General features: G+C 43.6%; 1 protein-coding gene across 1 annotated transcript in view; it reads right to left on the bottom strand.

The window, feature by feature from the left end:
* The window catches only part of LOC137373159 (collagen alpha-1(XXIV) chain), a 351,399-nt gene that overhangs the window by 103,736 nt on the left and 228,153 nt on the right, over positions 1 to 19,510 (bottom strand). Inside the window, exons 36-40 of the mRNA XM_068038018.1 lie at positions 15,972 to 16,025; positions 10,468 to 10,575; positions 8,225 to 8,278; positions 7,343 to 7,450; positions 5,196 to 5,249 (exon numbers count right to left, since the gene is read on the bottom strand). Coding sequence (XP_067894119.1) covers positions 5,196 to 5,249; positions 7,343 to 7,450; positions 8,225 to 8,278; positions 10,468 to 10,575; positions 15,972 to 16,025 — 378 coding nt within the window. The remainder of the gene's footprint in view (positions 1 to 5,195; positions 5,250 to 7,342; positions 7,451 to 8,224; positions 8,279 to 10,467; positions 10,576 to 15,971; positions 16,026 to 19,510) is intronic.

Genomic DNA, 19,510 nt, shown 5'->3' with positions numbered 1-19,510 from the left:
CTGGTGTAGAGATTACCTCCTTCAACAGGAAGATCCGACAACAGGAAGGTACTGCAAGGGGTTATCAGACTCAGAGTGATCTCCCAGTCTAGTTTTGGTCACCCGGGGGAGGTTGAGGTGGTGGGGGGGGTGGGGGGGGGGTGGGAAATCAGTGAGGAATTTCCCTTCACTTTAGAAAGGATAGGTTTACCAGGATGTTACCAGGGATGAGGAGAGGTTGGAAAAGTTTGGACGGTTCTCCCTGGTAAAGAGAAGGTTAAGTGGTGAAATAATGGAGGTTTTTAAGATGAGGAGAGGTTTTGAACGAGGAGCTTGAGAAAAATTATAACTTATACCCACACTGACAATAGAATCGAATCCACCAGCCTAACTTGGCAATGATCTTCGTTGAACGTAAATGATGTGATGGACTCCACAGCATGAGAACAATAGAGGAGTGTGTACAGACTGTTGTCGGAACAGATGACTTATGTAATTCTGTTGGTTGCACTGACTCAGGTTTCAAAGCTTGTTTTTTTGGGACAGACCTTAACTTGAAAGTGAAACTAAAAACCTCAGGTTTCTGGGGAACTTGAAAGTGGTTGGAACCAGACAGGATGTACAGTCATTTGACCAGAGGCATGTGATTAGAGCTATCCAGGCTCAGATTTGAAGACTGCACAGTTCAAGCAGGCTGCTGGCTTTTTGGCAGAGAAGCTGCCGAGAGAGAAAACTTATTCTGGGAGCTGGCCATTGGCAAATATGAGTTGCGGAGGCTACTTAGAGAAATACAGGTGGAACCATACCAACAAGACCCTCGTGAGCAGAGCCAAGGATGTTTGAGAAGCAACAAGACTGAAACATTGAAGGGAAGACTGCAATATTCGCTATTGACAAGAAGACATTATATTGGTGTCTGCATCTTGGAGGATAGGAATTGGAAATCTACCTGAAGAAGTTCAAAGTTTTGAAGAACTTTGTGGCTGTTCAGTGCCATCTTTGCTGAGAGAACTGCCCAGTAAATCCATGAGATCTATCTTTGTTGCATCTGATAATTAATATGTAATCTGTAAACTATATATACTGATCGTCACTTGGTAGTACAGAATTTGAGTATTGCTGAAAAAAGATACATGCTGTCAAAGCTTTTCGTCTTGCACTCATCAGGACAAATGCAAGAATGCCAAATTTTAAAGGGACAAAAAATTATACTGAGTGAGAGAGATACAGCACTGAAACAGGCCCTTCGGCCCACTGAGTCTGTGCCGACCATCAACCACCCATTTATAGTAATCCTACATTAATCCCATATTCCCTACCACATCCCCACCTTCCCTCAATTCTCCTACCACCTACCTATACTAGGGGCAATTTACAATGGCCAATTTACCTATCAACCTGCAAGTCTTTGGCTGTGGGAGGAAACCGGAGCACCCGGCAGAAGCCCACACAGTCACAGGGAGAACTTGCAAACTCCACACAGGCAGTACCCAGAATTGAACCCGGGTCACTGGAGCTGTGAGGCTGCGGTGCTAACCACTGTGCTGCCCCTATGAGAAAAGGGTGCTGATTGGTTGGCAAGTCGACTCTGATTGGCCGAGGCATTGCCAATGCAGAATGCACCAGGATACTATTGTTGCCCATGCTTCTGTTTAATTCAAAAAAGGTGCAACGCCTTGACATACTCCTTTTACCTGCAGAGGACAGGTCCCTGTGTATGAATATATGGAGCTTCTAGCAAGCGTAAGTGAGCCACATTGCAAGCCCGACTGGTAATCTTAAATTGGTTGTCAGTATAATTCTTAGCACACTCAGGACTGTTCAGTAAGTGCTGTCCAATTGTGGAATCACATCTAATATTAGACATTGTGTTCCGGGTTTTGCAAGTATGGGCTGGTTGAGTACAGTCAATACTTGAGTTATAAAGTCATTTACAGCACAGAAGGAGGCCATTCGGCCCATTGAGTCCATGCCAGCTCTCCACAGAGTTATCCAGTCAGTCCTGCTCCCCCACTCGATCCCTGCAGCCCTGCACGTCTATTTCCCTCATGTGGCCATCCCAACCTCCACTTGAAGTCACTGATTGTCTCTGCTTCTACTACCCTTGCAGGCAGCGAGTTCCAGGTCATTATCACCCGCTGTGTAAAAAGGTTCGTCCTCATATTCCTCCTGCATCTCTTGCCCAAAACTTACAATCTGTGTCCCCTAGTCCTTGTACTATCAGTTCATGGGAACAGGTTTTCCTTGTCTACCTTATCTAAGCTTATCATAATCTTGTACACCTCCATCAAATCTCCCCCAATCTCCTTTGCTCCAGGGAGAACCATCCCAGCTTCTCCAAACTAACCTTGTAACTAAAATCCTCCATCCCTGGAACTATTCTGGTAAATCTCCTCTGCACCTTCTCAAGGACCCTCATATCCTCCCTCAAGTCTGGTGACCAGAACTGGACGCAATACTCCAGTTGGGGCCTAACCAGAGCTTTATAAAGGTTCAGCATAACTTCCCTGCTTTTGTACTCAATGCCTTTATCTACGAAGCCCAAGATCCCATATGCTTTACTAAGCACTCTCTCAATATGTCCTGTCACCTTCAATGATTGATGCACATGCATCCCTGGGTCCCTCTGTTCCTGCACACTCTTTAGAACTGCACCATTAAGTCTATATTGCCTCACGCTATGCCTTCTGCCAAAATGCATCACCTCACATTTGTAAGTATTAAATTCCTTCTGCCCATTCTGCTAGACAATCTCTGCCTATTGTGAACAGCCGAAGGCACTTGCTATTTGATACGATCTGCCTGTCGTTGGGACGTACGGCCTACGTACCTGGCATCGCACCGGCACTGAAACTCATATACCACATTACTCATTTGTGCGGTGGGCAGAATGTCTTTTTGGTTTGACGGCAGCGACATGTTAGTGGAAAATACCGCTTGTGTTGCTACTGCCTAGTCTCAGTGTGAAACGGCTAGCTTCACCTGTTGCTCAAATTTTTGAGATACCTCATCCTTCCAGGGTAATTTGAGGCAGACTGGGCACTTTTCAGATCTGAAAGTGGTGGCCTTAGGCCCATTCGTGAGTTTGTGCGATACACGGTGAGCAATGATCCGATCAGGGTAGCTACTTTCTCGCGGGATAGCTTTGATTCGCCCTATTTCGGCATCAAACATGCACGGTGAACAAATGGATCGGGCCCTATTTACGAGATTGCCGATAAGACCGACCTTATAGCGCATGGAGCTGTAGGAACCCTAATGCGTATATTGACCAGTGAAGATTGGCTAGTGGTAGACAGTCCTGATGAGTGCAAGATGAAAAGCTTCAACAGCATGTCTCTTTTACCAGCAACATATATTGACTATGATTTGTCTATCATTTCATATTTAAGATAGTTTGATTTTGGTATGACGATTGGAGCAAATTTATAAAAGTGAAATCGTGTCCCTTTGGTTTTTCTATTGAGCTCGGTCAGTAAATTTGATTATTTTGGATTGTTGACCTCCACAGGGATCATAACAATGAATAGAGTTGTCACAGGGGCACTGAATGTGAATGTTTTTTCATCGTTTGTGGACAATAATCCATAAACCCTGACTGAAAACATAAAATCTTACAGCACAGAAGGAGGCCATTCGACCCATTGTGTCTGTGCTAACACTTCATGCTTTTAAGCACCTTCTCAAATAGGATAGAATCTACTAATAAATAGCTCTGCTGTTCTGTGAATTAAAACACCAGTAGAAAAGGCTTGTGTGTGTGTGAGTGCCACGAAAGCTACGTTTAGCATTTTTAACCTATATTATACCACTTCTTGTTACCCCAATCCGTAAAAACTTGGCAATAGGGATATGCAAATTTGGGGTTTGGAATGAGAAATTAATCAACTTGAAATGAAACTGACAGAAAATGTTTGATTATGGCAGATTTCTTGCTCTGGAATGTATCATATTTTTTATCTTCCCTCATCATAGTACAGTTTTAATCAGTAAAATATATTATTTATTTAAATGTATGGATGTATTTCTTTAAAAATGTATGGGGGCTATTATTATACACATAAGAGTTTGTTAATTTGGTCTTTAAATTCAGATTCCAGCAGCCAGACATTCGTTATCCTGCTCCCAATGTTTTGTGATAAAATCCTGTTGTCTACAGACTGGTGGCAGATTTGGATATTTTGGGAAAACTGTATGGATGCCATTTCACAGGTGTGGGCTTCTAGAATTCAAACAAAGGAACATAGGAGTAAGCCATTCAGCCCCTCAAGGCTGTTCTGCTATCCAATTAGACCATGACTGGAGTTGGAAAAACTCGGATTGTTTTCACTGGAACGACGGAGGTGGAGGGGCGAGATGATAGAGGTTTACAAAGTTATGAGCGGCATGGACAGAGTGGATAGTCAGAAGCGTTTTCCCAGGGTGGAAGAATCAGTTACTAGGGGACATAGGTTTAAGGTGCGAGGGGCAAAGTTTAGAGGGGATGTGCGAGGCAAGTTTTTTACACAGAGGGTGCTGAGTGCCTGGAACTTGCTGCCAGGGGAGGTGGTGGAAGCAGATACCATAGCGACGTTTAAGAGACATCTTGACAAATACATGAATAGGAAGGGAATAGAGGGATATGGTCCCCGGAAGTGCAGAAGGTTTTAGTTTCGGCAGGCATCAAGATCGGCGCAGGCTTGGAGGGCCGAATGGCCTGTTCCTGTGCTGTACTGTTCTTTGTTCCTTGTTTGACTGATGTGTATCTAACTCCACCCAGCTCGACTCCATATCATTTTATATCCTCGTCTAGCAAAACACTTATCAACCTCAGATTGAAAATGATTAATTGAGCTTGAATCTACTGCTTTTGTGGAAGAGAATTCCACACTTCTACCACCTTTTGCGTGAAGAAGTGTTTCCTAATTTCTCTCCTGAATGCCCTAGACTGCCCCACCCGCAGAATAAGTTTTTCCCTATTTACCCTGTCAATTCCTTTCAAATTCCTAAAAATCTCAATCAAATCACCCCTAACCTTCTACATTCCAGGGAATTCAAATCTAGTTTTGTAATCTCTCCTCATAATCGAACCCTTGGATCCCCGGTAACATTCCGGTGAATCTGTGCTGCATTCCTTCCAAGGAAGACTGTGTGAACTTTCCAACTGGGAATAAATCTCCTGGTATTTAATCAAGATTAATGGCAGCTGCTTCTAACCCTGATCGATATTCACTCACCGGATACCCCACAAGTCCTGGTTCTCCTATTGAACCCATCAAGCCAAGAGGTCCCTATAAAAACAAAAATAATTACTGTTAAGATAAAAATAAACTCATTCAATATGCTATAGAAATAATTGCACACTAGCCAATACAATTCAATGTCAATCCAATATGTTTTTTGTTCACAACTTTTCAATCATCATCTCAAATTATTCCTGCCACTACCAGTATCAGGACAGACATGTAACTACCAATACTTCACTCCATACTGGAAGTTTGAAAGACTATATTTCACAGTTCAGGTCGACAAATAATGTGAAAATGTCAAGAATCAGCTGTTACATTTTACTGAGCTCCCAATGGGAAAAATAATTAGATTAAGAGTCTATGGGAATAGCACATGGTCCAACATTCCAGTTTACTGAAATCCTAATTACTGAGATGGCAGGACTGGCTTTCTATCTGTAAATCCAAAACCAGATTGATTGCATGACAATCTCTGTGTCCGTGAGAGCCACACAATTTAGTCAATCTCAACTGAATGGCCACCAGTATAAACCTGCTGCAGTGAGACGATTCCACTATAAAACTTCACAGGATGACTGGTGCAGTAAATGGAAAATGTCAAATAGTATTTCACGGTGGCGCAGTGGTTAGCACCAAAGCCTCACAGCTCCAGCAACCCGGGTTCAATTCTGGGTACTGCCTGCGCGGAGTTTGCAAGTTCTCCCAGTGACTGCGTGGGTTTCCTCCGGGTGCTCCGGTTTCCTCCCCCAGTCAAAGACTTTCAGGTTGATAGGTAAATTGGCCATTATAAATTGCCCCTAGTATAAGTAGGTGGTAGGGGAATTGTGGGGATGTGGTAGGAATATGGAATTAATGTAGGATTAGTATAAATGTGTGGTTGATGGTTGGCATAGGTTCGGTGGGCCGAAGGGCCTGTTTCAGTGCTGTATCTCTAAAATAAAATAAAAATTTCATTCATGGGATGTGGGCATCGCCAGTAAGGCCAGCCTATGTTGCCCATACCTAATTGCCCTTGAGAAGGTGGTGGTGAGCTGCCTTCTTGAACCGTTGCAGTCTCTGCGGTGTTACAGTGCTGTTAGGGAGGATTTTGACCCAGCGGTGTTGGTGAAATGGCAATATAGTTCCAAGCCAGGATGGTGTGTGAGAGTCGGAGGGGGAACTTGGAGGTGTTGTGTTCCCATGCACCTTCTGGGTGATGGGCGTCAATGTTCCCCCTAAACTGTGCATGTGTGCGGCTGGATAAAAAAACTCAAGAGACCGGTGCAATGAAGAAACTGCCCGTGCTTAACAACATTTTAAAGGGAACATTTGTGGAGATCACAAATTCGGGAGGTGCTGTCAAAGAAGCTTTGGGTGGGTGTGTGTGAGCAGCAAATTTAAAATGATCCCTACTACTTTCACAAGCTCCCTCTTACCTCCTATCTCATCCAAACTTCCCCCGACCATGCATTCCTAGGCTGCAGATTAATAAGCCTTTCCATAGGAATGTTGGATTTTTTTATTACTCTACAGGCTTGAGTACATAACCCAGGATGATATTGCAGTGCTGTACTGTGAGAGAGTCAGTGCTGAGGGGGTGCTGCATTGTTGGAGGGTCAGTGCTGAGGGAGTGCTGCATTGTTGGAGGGTCAGTGCTGAGGGGGTGCTGCATTGTTGGAGGGTCAGTACTGAGGGAGTGCTGCATTGTTGGAGGGTCAGTGCTGAGAGAGTGCTGCATTGTTGGAGGGTCAGTGCTGAGAGAGTGCTGCATTGTTGGAGGGTCAGTGCTGAGGGAGTGCTGCATTGTTGGAGGATCAGTGCTGAGGGAGTGCTGCATTGTTGGAGGTGTCATCTTTTAAATGAGATGTTAAACCGATGCCCCATCTACCCTCTCAGCTGGATGTAAAAGATCCCATGAGGTCTCCCTGGTGTCTTGGCCAATATTTATCCCCCATTCAACATCACTAACAAAAACTGATGATCTGGTCATTTATCGCACTGCTTTCTGTGGGATCTTGCTGAGTGCAAATTGGCTGCCATGCATCCTACATTACAACATTTCAGCAGTACTTAGTTGACCATACAGTGTGTTGGGACATCCTGTGGTCGCGGAAGTCACCATATAAATGTAAGATCTTTCTGTCTTTTAAAAGTACCATTGCTCCACGTGATCCCCTCACTCCTTTGGGTCCTGGCTTTCCTTGTTCGCCATGTTCACCTGGATCACCCTGTTCTCCGGAAGGTGCCCTTTGCCCTCTCTCTCCCTCAACAAAGCAAAATGCAGAATTAGACGTTCTTTGTTCTCCAACCACTTTATAAGTAACTGAATCAGAAATGATGGCCTGAATTTTTCTGGGACTCCGACATTGGGACGAAATGGGGGTCGCGAGCCTATACTTGCTGGCAATGAGACCAGCTCAATAATCCTCCAGGAGACCGACTCCGAATTGGTCGTCTCACGTTCGCTGTCTTATTAAGCATGGCAGGCGGGCTCTCGATGCCGCGGGGCAAGTCGGGGAACCGTGAGGGCATCTCAACATGGAGGCTCCCTCACTGAGTTGCACAGAAGAGATGAAATAATCAAGAGCTAGGCCGGCAGGTCCATTGGGATGGAGAAGAAACCCCTCCACTGGATTGGGATTGACCGCGATTATGGCCTTTCGTGCTCAAGGCCCCTGCAATGGGGCATGGAACCTCTGGTACCGATGATGTCACAGCCTGCCACAGCTGTGGGGCTGCTCTACTGGTAGCGAGGCTGCAAAAATCACCCTAATTTGGGCTTTAACGAGCATAATTGGCCGCCCATCTCCATGGAGCGGCTGTCGATCCAATTCCCAAACTGCCCTGGGAAAGATCCCCGGCAGTAGGAATGCATCATGGAGGCATCCCGATGCAGATCCCCCTATTTTCCCAGCTCCCCTGCCTTCAACCCCACCACCACCCCCCACCATTCAGCCCCATGTTTTAAGAGTCCGTGTTTAAAACAAAAATAACTTGAATATTTTCAACAATTCTCTCAACGGAAAACTAAAGGAAACCTTTTTTCCTGGCCGCCCTCGTTGTCCTGGTTTGCCTCGTTTCCCTTCAGGTCCCTGTGGAGTCAGAGTGAAACAGTCAACTTGTTTTCGGATGATAAGATGCGAGATTTTTTATAAATTACTCCCTTTTTTAAGTCAACAATGAAACTCAGCCCTTGGCAATTCATGCCCATTAATTTCACATTTTTCATTGGTTCCCCCAGCTAGATAGAGCATTGTCAAACAAATTCCTCTCCATCATCAGAGGCCCACATTTTCCTGTCAAAGTAACCCTGAGGGCTAGTGACGCTCAGCGTTATGTGCAATGGAACAGCAGCTTCAGGTGAGGGGCAGAAATGTGATTAAACTCAAAAATCTCGCAGTTGCTGTCCAAGTTACACAGCTCCACCACTAGCTTAAATAAAAGCAAAATGCTGCAGGTGCTGGAAATCTGAAATAAAAACAAGAAATGCTGGAAAAACTCAGCAGGTCTGGCAGCATCTGTGGAGGGAGAAGCAGAGTTAATGTTTCAGGTCAGTGACCCTTCATCAGAACTGCCAAAAAAGTATTACTGCTTCTCTCTCCACAGATGCTGCCAGACCTGCTGAGTATTTGCAGCATTTCTTGTTTTTATTCTGCCACAGAAACTATACATTGCTGTCAGCTGCAACGTTGAAATTTCCTGAAGTAGTTGAGCAGTAGATATGAACAAAATTTGCAAAGAAAACAAAGTCTTGCCCATTCCAGCTGAAGCACCCTTTCAATGATGTGATAAGTGTTAATCACTGCCAGTCAGCCACTCTGGCACTGAAAATGAACTATTACAAATGTAGAGGCTCATTCCTTCAGCTTTTAATTGTTGTTGGAGATTTTTAAAATGTTAAATTTGAAACAAAAACATTTATTTCTAACTTTTCCTTTCTGTCTCTATCTTAATCCGATCTTTCTTCCGCTCTCTTTATTTCTCTCCCTGTACGTGATTTGATATTGAATTCTCCCGCACTACCTTCTCTGCCCATGCACTTTTAATTTCACAATACTTCAATATGATTGGTTAAGGGGATACAATAGTTGCTTGCCCTGTTCCGGTCCCAGATATCCTGTTTCTCTCACTGCGACATGATCGACTTGTACTTTCAGCAACTTGACACGCAAAAATCTAAATGTGTAAATCAAATCTAACTAATGGTAGACACAGATACGTGCCCTGTTACAGCAAATTATTGCCCATTACATGGTGAGGGATTTAATATGATGCTAAGTAGCTCAGAGGCCACTTGCAGTGTTCTTCATCGTCACCTATGACCTTTGCAGATCTGCTCAGCTAAGTAACTTTTGACGTTCATTTACTGCCTGCTGAACCATTGGAAGGTGACAAACTATGACTCAGCGATAACTCTTTCCTTTCCTTCCTTTTAAGTAGGGCAGCAGAGCTTATCCCCACAACCATGTAACAAGTGACAAATCCCCTATGTCTGTCCTCCACTCAGGAGCATAACACAGGTGGCACGAATGAAGAACTCAGCAATTGGAAATTGCAGTTGCAGACCTATGTCACATGAACATAGGAACAGGGAGAGGCCATTCAGCCCCTCCAGCCTGCTTTGCCATTCAATTAGATCATGGCTGATCTGAACTTTAACTCCATCAACCCATCTTGGTTCAATCCCACTACCCCTCCTCGTTCAGGACTGCCCTCACACTGGATGAAATAGTTTCCCGTAAACCCATGTTGTAATAATTGAAGGTTTGAGGAAGACTCTACTTGTGGCCTTCAATAAAAAGTTAGTGATTGACGACTATACATAAGGGTAGAATTTCCCCCCAAGGTCTTGGGGACGTTGACTACAGATTAGAGCCAGGCCTTTCAGGGGTGAAGTTAGGGAATACGCAATGGGTGCAGAAGTTTGGAGCTCTCTTCCGCAAACAGTAACTGATGCTGGATCAATTCTTAATTATAAATCTGAGGTTGATAGATTTTTGTTAACTGACGTTATTAAGAGATATGGGGCAGAGGCAGGTATATGGAGTTAGGTCACAGATCAACCATGATCTAAAATGAATTGCAGAATAGGCTTGAAGGGCTGAATGGCCTCCTCCTGCAGATAATGATCAATGAGCAACATCAAAAAAATAGCAAATGCTAGTTCTTGGTTTGTTGTACATGAGCAACGGCACAATATTTAGCAATTAAAGTGTAACAGTTGCCATTGCCTGACACTGTTATGCAAATTACACAGATGTGTTCCAAGTGATATACTTACTGGCATTCCGTTAATCCCAGGTCCTCCAACTGCACCAATAACTCCCCGATCTCCAATGTCACCCCTTTCTCCCATCTCACCCTTAGGACCTTGATCACCCAGTTCACCCTGTAATAACAGCATATACATTATTAATACCAGAAACTAGAGTAATAATTACCACTGTACAGCATTGAACAGAACTGGAAATGAGCTAACTTTTAAACAGTCAGGGCAAATCACCATCCTGTGCATTTCTTGCACAATAGATACAGAGCATAGAACCACAGAATCGTACAGCGCAGAAGGAGGCCATTCAGCCCATCATGCCTGTGCTGGCTCTTTGATAGAGCTATCCAATTAGCCCCACTCCCCTGCTCTTTCCCCATAGCCCTGTACATGTTTTCTTTCCAAATATTTATCCAACTCCCTTTTTGAAAGTTACCATTGAATCTGCTTCCACCGCCCTTTCAGGCAGCGCGTTCCAGATCACAACAACTCACTGTGTGAAAAAAATTCTCCTCTTCTCCCCCTCTGGTTCTTTTGCCAATTGCCTTAAATCTGTGTCCTCTGGTTACTGACCTTCCTGCCACTGGAAACAGTTTCTCCATGTTTACTCCATCAAAAATAATTTCAAACACCTCTATTAATTATCCCTTAATCTTATCTGCTCCACCTGTGGCAATTTACTGATATTAGGTAATTTGTACTCTGCGATATGACCCTTTCATTGGCATTAGCAGTTGAGTTAATAAGAGGAGAGAAAGAACATCTTTCTGCCCTGTATCAGCTTTAATACGGGGTGACCTGATAGATTAAGATCATGAAAGGGTGTGACAGAGTCGACTTATAGAAGACGTTTCAACTTGTCAATGGGTGTGGTAAATATAAGATAGTCACTGTGTTGTTCACAATGAGCTGTTGTGACCTGGAACTGCCTGAAAGGTCAGAGGAAACAAATTCCAAAGTAACTTTTCAAAAGGGAATTCGATAAATATTTGAAAAGAGAAAAAAGGAATGAGCAGAAAAGTGGGACTAGTTGGATAGCTCCAGCAAAGAGCCACCACAGGTAAAATGGGCTGAATGGCCTCATTCAGTGCTGTATGATTCCAACATTCTTTGCTTAAACTGCTTTAATTTTCTCTCAGTAATACTTGTATTTATTCATTCACAGAATGGTGCTGGGAAGACCAGCATTTATTGCCGGTGAGTCACCTTCTTGAACCACTGCAGTCCATCAGTGCAGTTTTTGATACACTTGAGTGTCTTGCTAGGCTATTTAAGAGTCAACCACATGGAGTCACATGTAGGCCAGACCAGGTAAGGACGGCAGATTTCCTTCCCTAAAGGGCATGAATGAACCAGATGTGTGTTGATGACAATTCAATAGTTTCATGGTCACCATTACTGATACTAGCTTTTTTAAATCCAGATTTATTTAATTAAAAGAATTTAAATTCCTTTAACTTTAAATAAAGAAAATGCCTCACAAACCTTATTGAGTTTTTTGACAAGGTGACCAAACAGGTGGATGAGGGTAAAGCAGTGGATGTGGTGTATATGGATTTCAGTAAGGCGTTTGATAAAGTTCCCCACGGTAGGCTATTGCAGAAAATACAGAAGTATGGGATTGAAGGTGAATTAGTGCTTTGGATCAGAAATTGGCTAGCTGAAAGAAGACAGAGGGTGGTGGTTGATGGTAAATGTTCATCCTGGAGTTTAGTTTCTAGTGGTGTACCGCAAGGATCTGTTTTGGGGCCACTGCTGTTTGTCATTTTTATAAATGACCTGGATGAGGGTGTAGAAGGGTGGGTTAGTAAATTTGCGGATGACACGAAGGTCGGTGGAGTTGTGGATAGTGCCGAAGGATGTTGTAGGTTACAGAGGGACATAGATAGGCTGCAGAGCTGGGCTGAGAGATGGCAAATGGAGTTTAATGCGAAAAAGTGTGAGGTGATTCACTTCGGAAGGAGTAACAGGATTGCAGAATACTGGGCTAATGGGAAGATTCTTGGTAGTGTAGATGAGCAGAGAGATCTTGGTGTCCAGGTACATAAATCCCTGAAAGTTGCCACCTAGGTTAATAGGGCTGTTAAGAAGGCATATGGTGTGTTAGCTTTTATTAGTAGGGGGATCGAGTTTCGGAGCCACGAGGTCATGCTGCAGCTGTACAAAACTCTGGTGAGGCCGCACCTGGAGTATTGCGTGCAGTTCTGGTCACCGCATTATAGGAAGGATGTGGAAGCTTTGGAAAAGGTGCAGAGGAGATTTACTAGGATGTTGCCTGGTATGGAGGGAAGGTCTTACGAGGAAAGGCTGAGGGACTTGAGGTTGTTTTCGTTAGAGAGAAGGAGGAGAAGAGGTGACTTAATAGAGACATATAAGATAATCAGAGGGTTAGATAGGGTGGATAGTGAGAGTCTTTTTCCTCGGATGATGATGGCAAACACGAGGGGACACAGCTTTAAGTTGAGGGGTGATAGATATAGGACAGATGTCAGAGGTAGTTTCTTTACTCAGAGAGTAGTAGGGGCGTGGAACGCCCTGCCTGCAGCAGTAGTAGACTCGCCAACTTTAAGGGCATTTAAGTGGTCATTGGATGAAAATGGAATAGTGTAGGTCAGATGGTTTCACAGGTCGGCGCAACATCGAGGGCCGAAGGGCCTGTACTGCGCTGTAATGTTCTATGTTCTATGTTCTAATAAACACTGCATTCTCTCCCTGTGAGTGGGATAACTAACCATTTCGCTTGGTCACCTCAATCAAATGATCAGGCTATGGCTTGTGTTTTGAACTTGTTCAGCTATCTGAACAGGACCAGCTCCTTGACTGCCTTTATCAACATAAATGATCGTCTGTCCCAGAACCCTGGCTTCCTTTGATCTACTGAATAGAAAGTTGAGAATTCGGCATCTGTCCTCTTCCTTATCCAGGGATTGGCCTGTCAGGCTTGCCAATCAAACCAGATACTGAGCGCAGATCCTGTCAACTGGCTTCTGCTACTTTCCAAATGGAATGAATGCATTGAGGCCCAAACCGTGAAGCTGGATGGAAGACAGGCAGAATTCCACATAGCACATCCATATTGCTTTAATATACATGTGCTGCCTGACCCTCTGCCCTGTCCCCCAGTTTCATGCTCTGTGAACTCAGTTTAACTTAAAAGTAACACTTTAATATAAATCATACCTATAGTTTCTGCAGCAAAACGGTTGAACATCTCGAAACAGAGAGGCATTTAAACATGTGTGAGTAACTTATGTAATGTTGGGACTCCAGTATGAGGAGACTAGAGGGCGCTTTGTTCCGAAAGTGTAAATGTTTTAAGAAGCTACAACATGAGAAGCAAAGACGTTAAGTTTCATGAAGTACAATTATACCACAACAACCTGCATTTATATAGCACATTTCATGCAGCAAAACATCTCCGGGTGCTTTGCAGGTGGAAAACTAGTATCTGTAATAACAGAGTAGATAGGGAGAAACTGTTCCCATTGGCAGAAGGAGAACAAGAGGATTCTGGTTTAAGGTGATTGGGCAAAGGACCAACAGCGACTTGAGGAGAAACATTTTTACACAGCGAGTGGTTAGGATGTGGAATGCACTGCCTGAGTGAGGTGGAGGCAGGTTCAATCAGGGTCCTCAAAAGGGAATTGGACAAGCACCAGAAGAGAAAGAATTTGCTCGGCTATGGGGAAAGGGAGGGGGAGTGGGATTAGCTGGATTGCTCTTGCAGTGAGCCTGTACGGACATGATGGGCTGAATGGCCTCATTCTGCACTGTAACCATTCTGTAACCTAGCCAGAAGTGGATGTGTGTGGATGCTGGGTTAGGACATGGTCAAGTTTAGTTGTGAGGGACGCTTACATCCTTCCTATAGTGTGGTAACCAGAATTGATGATCTATCTGGCCTCATCTCTCTGAAGTGTTCATCAGTCTTTCTCTCAGAAGACTTTATTGTGAGGACATACACAGGATTATAAAATCTCGTCTATATAACAAGACGTTCCCGTTGTTACGTCCATGGGCCATGCTGTAGTACATTTATGTAAAGTAATGAACTTGCATTTGCACTTTGCCTTTCATAAGCTCAGGACATACCAAAGTGTCTTACAGCTAATGAAGTAATTTTTTTGAAGTGTTCTCACGGTTTTAATGAGGGAACTTGGCAGCCAATCTGCGCACAGCAAGTTCTCCGACACAGCTCCGAGATACACCAGGCAATCTATGTTATTTTTCAAGTGATGTTAGTTGATTTATAAAATATTGGCCAAGACACTGGGAGGAACTCCCCTGCTCGTCTTCGAATATCACCATGGAATGGAGTTCAGAGGGCAGACGAGGGCCCCAAGTAAGGTGAATGAGTTGGACAGTGTTAGTATAATCCTGATCATAAGGGATATGTGTTTAACTGAAGACTCAATGACATTCAAACACACGCAATATTTCAGGCAGACTTAAAATTTATAAAAGTGCAAGGACATTATAAAGTCCAATATTTGAGTCCTGGGTATCCTGACAAAATATGATGAGCAGGCAGCGTTAAATTTGGAATTTTGTGAGGTTGAGGAGCTCGCGCTGCTTGTACTGGACATAGCGGATATAAAAGAATATTTCTTCACCTTGAATTTGCATTGGATTTCTCCCAAGTTTAGTTCAAACCAAGCAATATTGGAAGATCTGCTTAAACTTGACAAATAGAATTGTCATACTGTCAAACGCTTGGCTTTCTGCGTGGGCTGTGAGTATACTATCTGATTTCACAGTGCTTCTTTTAACTTCTGCAAGCCAAGCAGTATCTTGTGAACATGCACACTGGAAAGAGTGAATTTCCATCCATCCTTCGCCACTATCCCAGCTGCGCTCAATGACTGACATCGGCTTCCTTTCCAACAGCACCTCAATTTTAAAATTCTCATCCATGTTTAAAAATCTCTCCATGGCCTCGCCTCTCCCTATCTCTGTATTCTCCTCTCGCTTAGCAACTCTCTGAGATCTCTGCGCTCCTCTAATTCTGGCCTCTTGAGCATCCCCAATTTTAATCGCTCCGCCATTGGAGGCCATGCCTTCAGTTGCCTGGACCCTAAGCTCTGGAATTCCCTCCTAAACCTCTTCACTTCTCGACCTCTCCTCCTTTAAGACTCTCCTTAAAACCTAACTCTTTGACCAAGCATTTGGTCATCTGTCCTATCATCTTCTTATGTGGCTCGGTGTTTGATGATGCGCCTTTGAAGTTCCTTGGGATGTTTTACTCCATAAAAGGCGCTATATAAATACACTTTGCTGTTGTTGAATTGATTGAATGGGCAGGGGGCTGGTGGCAATCGGATTTCTGCCCTTAGTCAGACTGACTTTCCAAAAAGACATATTTAATTGTTAACTGCAAGTGGCAACAACAACCCATTTCTGGGAAGCTAATAACACTCAGCTACAGATATAATCCAGGCTTGTATATGATAAACATTTGGTATATGGTATACTAATAACACTCAGCTACAGATATAATCCAGGCTTGTATATGTTACCTTTATCCCATCTTTTCCTTGAATTCCATCTTCTCCAACTGGACCCGGTTCTCCCTAGATTAGAAAGAGAGACCATTATTTTTATTCTGGGGGAAGGGGTTTAGGTGTATTAAGATTTATTATATAATTGTCTTCTTTAATAATAAAACAAATCAAAGTACATTGGAAGTGTGACCTGTTGGTAAATGGGCTTGATAAGGTAGACATGTAGAAGATGGGGTGAATTTTACAGACCCCCCCCCCCCAACATCAGAGGTTGTGGCGAGGGGGGTTTGGGGGGGGAGGGGGTTCGTAAGTTGCCTCTGGGGGAAGGCCCGCCATGGGGCTTCAACGGCAAGAAGGCCCCGCCCCATATTGCCAGAGGTGGTGAGGCCTCTTGCCCATTCCTGCCATCGGTCCCAGTGCGATATTCATGCCAGTGGCCGGCACTCCCGCTTCTTTGGATTTCCGTCCGGAGATCCGGTGCGGGACACCGGTGGAGAGGGGGGAGCAGGTAAGTATTTCAGTGTGGGAGTTGGGGGGGAAGCGGAGTCAAAGCAATCTGATTGGTGTAGGTGATGGTGGGAAGGGGTTGAAGTGAAGAGTTTATAAACTTTGGGGTGAGAAGGTCAGCTACACAAGGTAAGTATTTTGTGTGGGGGGGCGGTGGTGGAGAGGGCAAGGAATGAACTGGACGATCATTGGGGGAGGGGTGGGAGAGGGGCTAGAAACATTCAGTTAATTTTTAAAATAAAATTTTAAAAGCCTGTATCTTTAAATATTTAAAACTAAATTGAAGGGTGCAAAAAATGGCGTCGGCACCTGACGTCGTTGCTGGGGATGGACATCCATCCCCTCACCATGCCCATTTAAATGAGCCACCAGGCTTAATATCATGGGGGCTCCAATGTTTCCATTTGTGGCCATAAAGATAAGACAGTCACTAATGAATCCAATGGGGAATTAAGGGGAAACTTCTTTACCCAGAGAGTGGTGAGAATGTGGAACTCGCTATCACAGGGAGTGGTTGAGGTGAATAGTATCGATATATTTAAGGGGAAGCTGGAGAAACACGAGGGAGAAAGGAATAGAGGGATATGCTGATAGGGGGAGAGGAAGAGGGGGTGTGAGGAGACTCGATTGGGGCATAAACGCCAGCACGGAGCAGTTGGGCCGAATGGCCTGTTTCTGTGCATTCTATGCGATGCAAGAATCACCGATATTTATTCAATGGTATAAAATCATTCAGATTTATTTCCTGACAAAGGTTTCATGGTGTGTAGATTGATGACAGAAATTGCTTGCCATAACTAATTGCTGCCTGAACTTTGAAAACAAGTTCTATAAGATGGCATGCAGTCTCCATGGATAATTTATAAATAGAAACATTGCCTTTCACATTAGGGACCTTAATACAAAAAATATTATGAATCCCAGTTTATGCCAGGACAACATTAATAATGCTTAACCTAACCACTAATTATGTGGAGATGGAATGTTTGTATATCAAAGCTCCACAGCTTGTTTCTGACTGAGCAATGGATTATGAAAGTTAAGAACCCATCTTATTAATTAACTGCTTTGTGTGTAAGGAATCTGATACACATCGAGATTCTGACCGATAAGCGATTATATAGCAGCAGATGTGGGGAAATGTCTTCCAAACACTTTTTGAAATAGAGTTAGAAAAAAAAAGACTTGCATTGATATAGCGCCTTTCACGACCACCAGGTGTCACAAAGCGCTTTACAGTGCTTACAGTATAATCACTGTTGTCATGTGGGAAACATGGCAGCCAATTTATGCACAGCAAGCTCCCACAAACAGCAATGTGGTAATGACCAGATGAGCCATTTTTGTGATGTTGATTGAGGGATAAATATTGGTCAGGGCACCTCCACTGCACTTCTTCGAAATACTGCCATGGGATCATTCACATCAATGTGACAGGGTCTCAGTTTAATATCTCATCCAAAAAACAAAAACACCTCTGACAATGCAGCACGCCCTCAGTACTGCACTAGTGTGTCAGCATTGACTTTTGGACGCAAGTCCTGGAGTGGGACATGAATCTACAACCTTCTATGTCGGAGGCAAAAGTGCTGCTCACTGAGCCACAGTTGACACTTAGCTTAAGTATATTGTTGTAATACCAAACTTTGCAGGATGAATATGACAGCAGTTCTTTACTCTACCAAAGCAAGGCTTGCATGCCTCCACAAAGAAAGACAAGGTACAATTTAATTGATTTGAAGGGCCATAAATACCCTATGGGGTAGAATTTCCACTTTTATCTGAGATGCAGCAGACTGCTCGAAAAACAAGGGAGAATGAAAATGGTGCCTGACCAACACGCAGGGGCGGAACTACCTCAGCTACATGTAGGACAAAAGGTCAGGGTCATACACCCGACAGTGAAAACATGGTTGCCTGCAGAGGTGTCCGGAGTGTGCGGTGAGTGTAGGTCCTATGAGATTACAACATCTAGTGGAGCGATGTTGAGAAGGAACTGAAGCCAACCGAGGGAGGTGTGCAGTACTCCAATTGCGCCTGGCGGACTCAAGGCAGCACGCTCTGAAGGTGGGGGTGTAACAGATCAACAGGACGACAGCCAACGCATTGACAACAGTACAGCCAGGGGTGAAATCCACATCCCTCGAAGGTTATAACATAACCAGATCTGGAAGAGTTGTCAAACCACCAAAATGGTATATTATGGACTCTTAAGCCTCTACATTTATAAAATTCATAACGTCTATCCATATGTAAATAATTCTGATATTATCTAAATTTATTTATTTTTACTTTTGGCATAGGAGACTTATCTTTGGAAAGAAAGGGGATGTTGTATGATTGCCTTTAGGAGTGACGTCCCTTTAAGATCGTAGTATGCTAATGAGCCAAGTACCAGGACGCAGTCATGTGACCTGAAGCCTGAGTCACTCTGTAACTGGAGCATCTCGAGGTAGGTGCTGTAAATAGTTAGCTCTGTACTGTGTATAATAGTTTAGCTGTAAATAAACCCGCTGAGATCTTCAAACAACTGGACACCATGCATCTCATTTATGTTGCATCAGCCAACAGAAAAAGAACTCATTACATGGTGGCAAGTCCTCATTTAACAATCAGGAAATTGCATCCAAAATGATCTCGAAATTGCGCTGGTTAGGTTACAGTTCAGGTTACCGATAAAATAAATTTGCATAATCACAAATAAAATCTTCCATGAACCAGCACAACTAGGCAGTGTAGTAGAAAGTAATTGCTTCCTTTTTCCATTAAAAAGTATTCCTTGATGTATTTAAGATTCAGTTTGATTATTACAGCCGCAAATGGGTTTATCACCAAAAATAAGTATTTTTAATCAAGGTGTCCAGTGAACTGCGAGTGACCCAATTTAAAATCATGGAAAATGACTTAAGAACTGTACTGAACAGTTTAATAGTTTCACAGGTGTACACTAGTCAGTATCTCAGTAATTTAATTATTTTTTGTTGTGAAAAACCTTCTAAAACGTGCTGACTAGGGCCCTTACGCCTCAGAAAGTGAGCGTAATTTAA

The sequence above is a fragment of the Heterodontus francisci genome, chromosome 8 (assembly GCF_036365525.1).
Source record: "Heterodontus francisci isolate sHetFra1 chromosome 8, sHetFra1.hap1, whole genome shotgun sequence".
Classification (NCBI taxonomy): Eukaryota; Metazoa; Chordata; class Chondrichthyes; order Heterodontiformes; family Heterodontidae; genus Heterodontus; species Heterodontus francisci.
The sequence above is the reverse complement of the archived record's forward strand: the minus strand, read 5'-3'. Positions and strand labels throughout refer to the sequence as shown.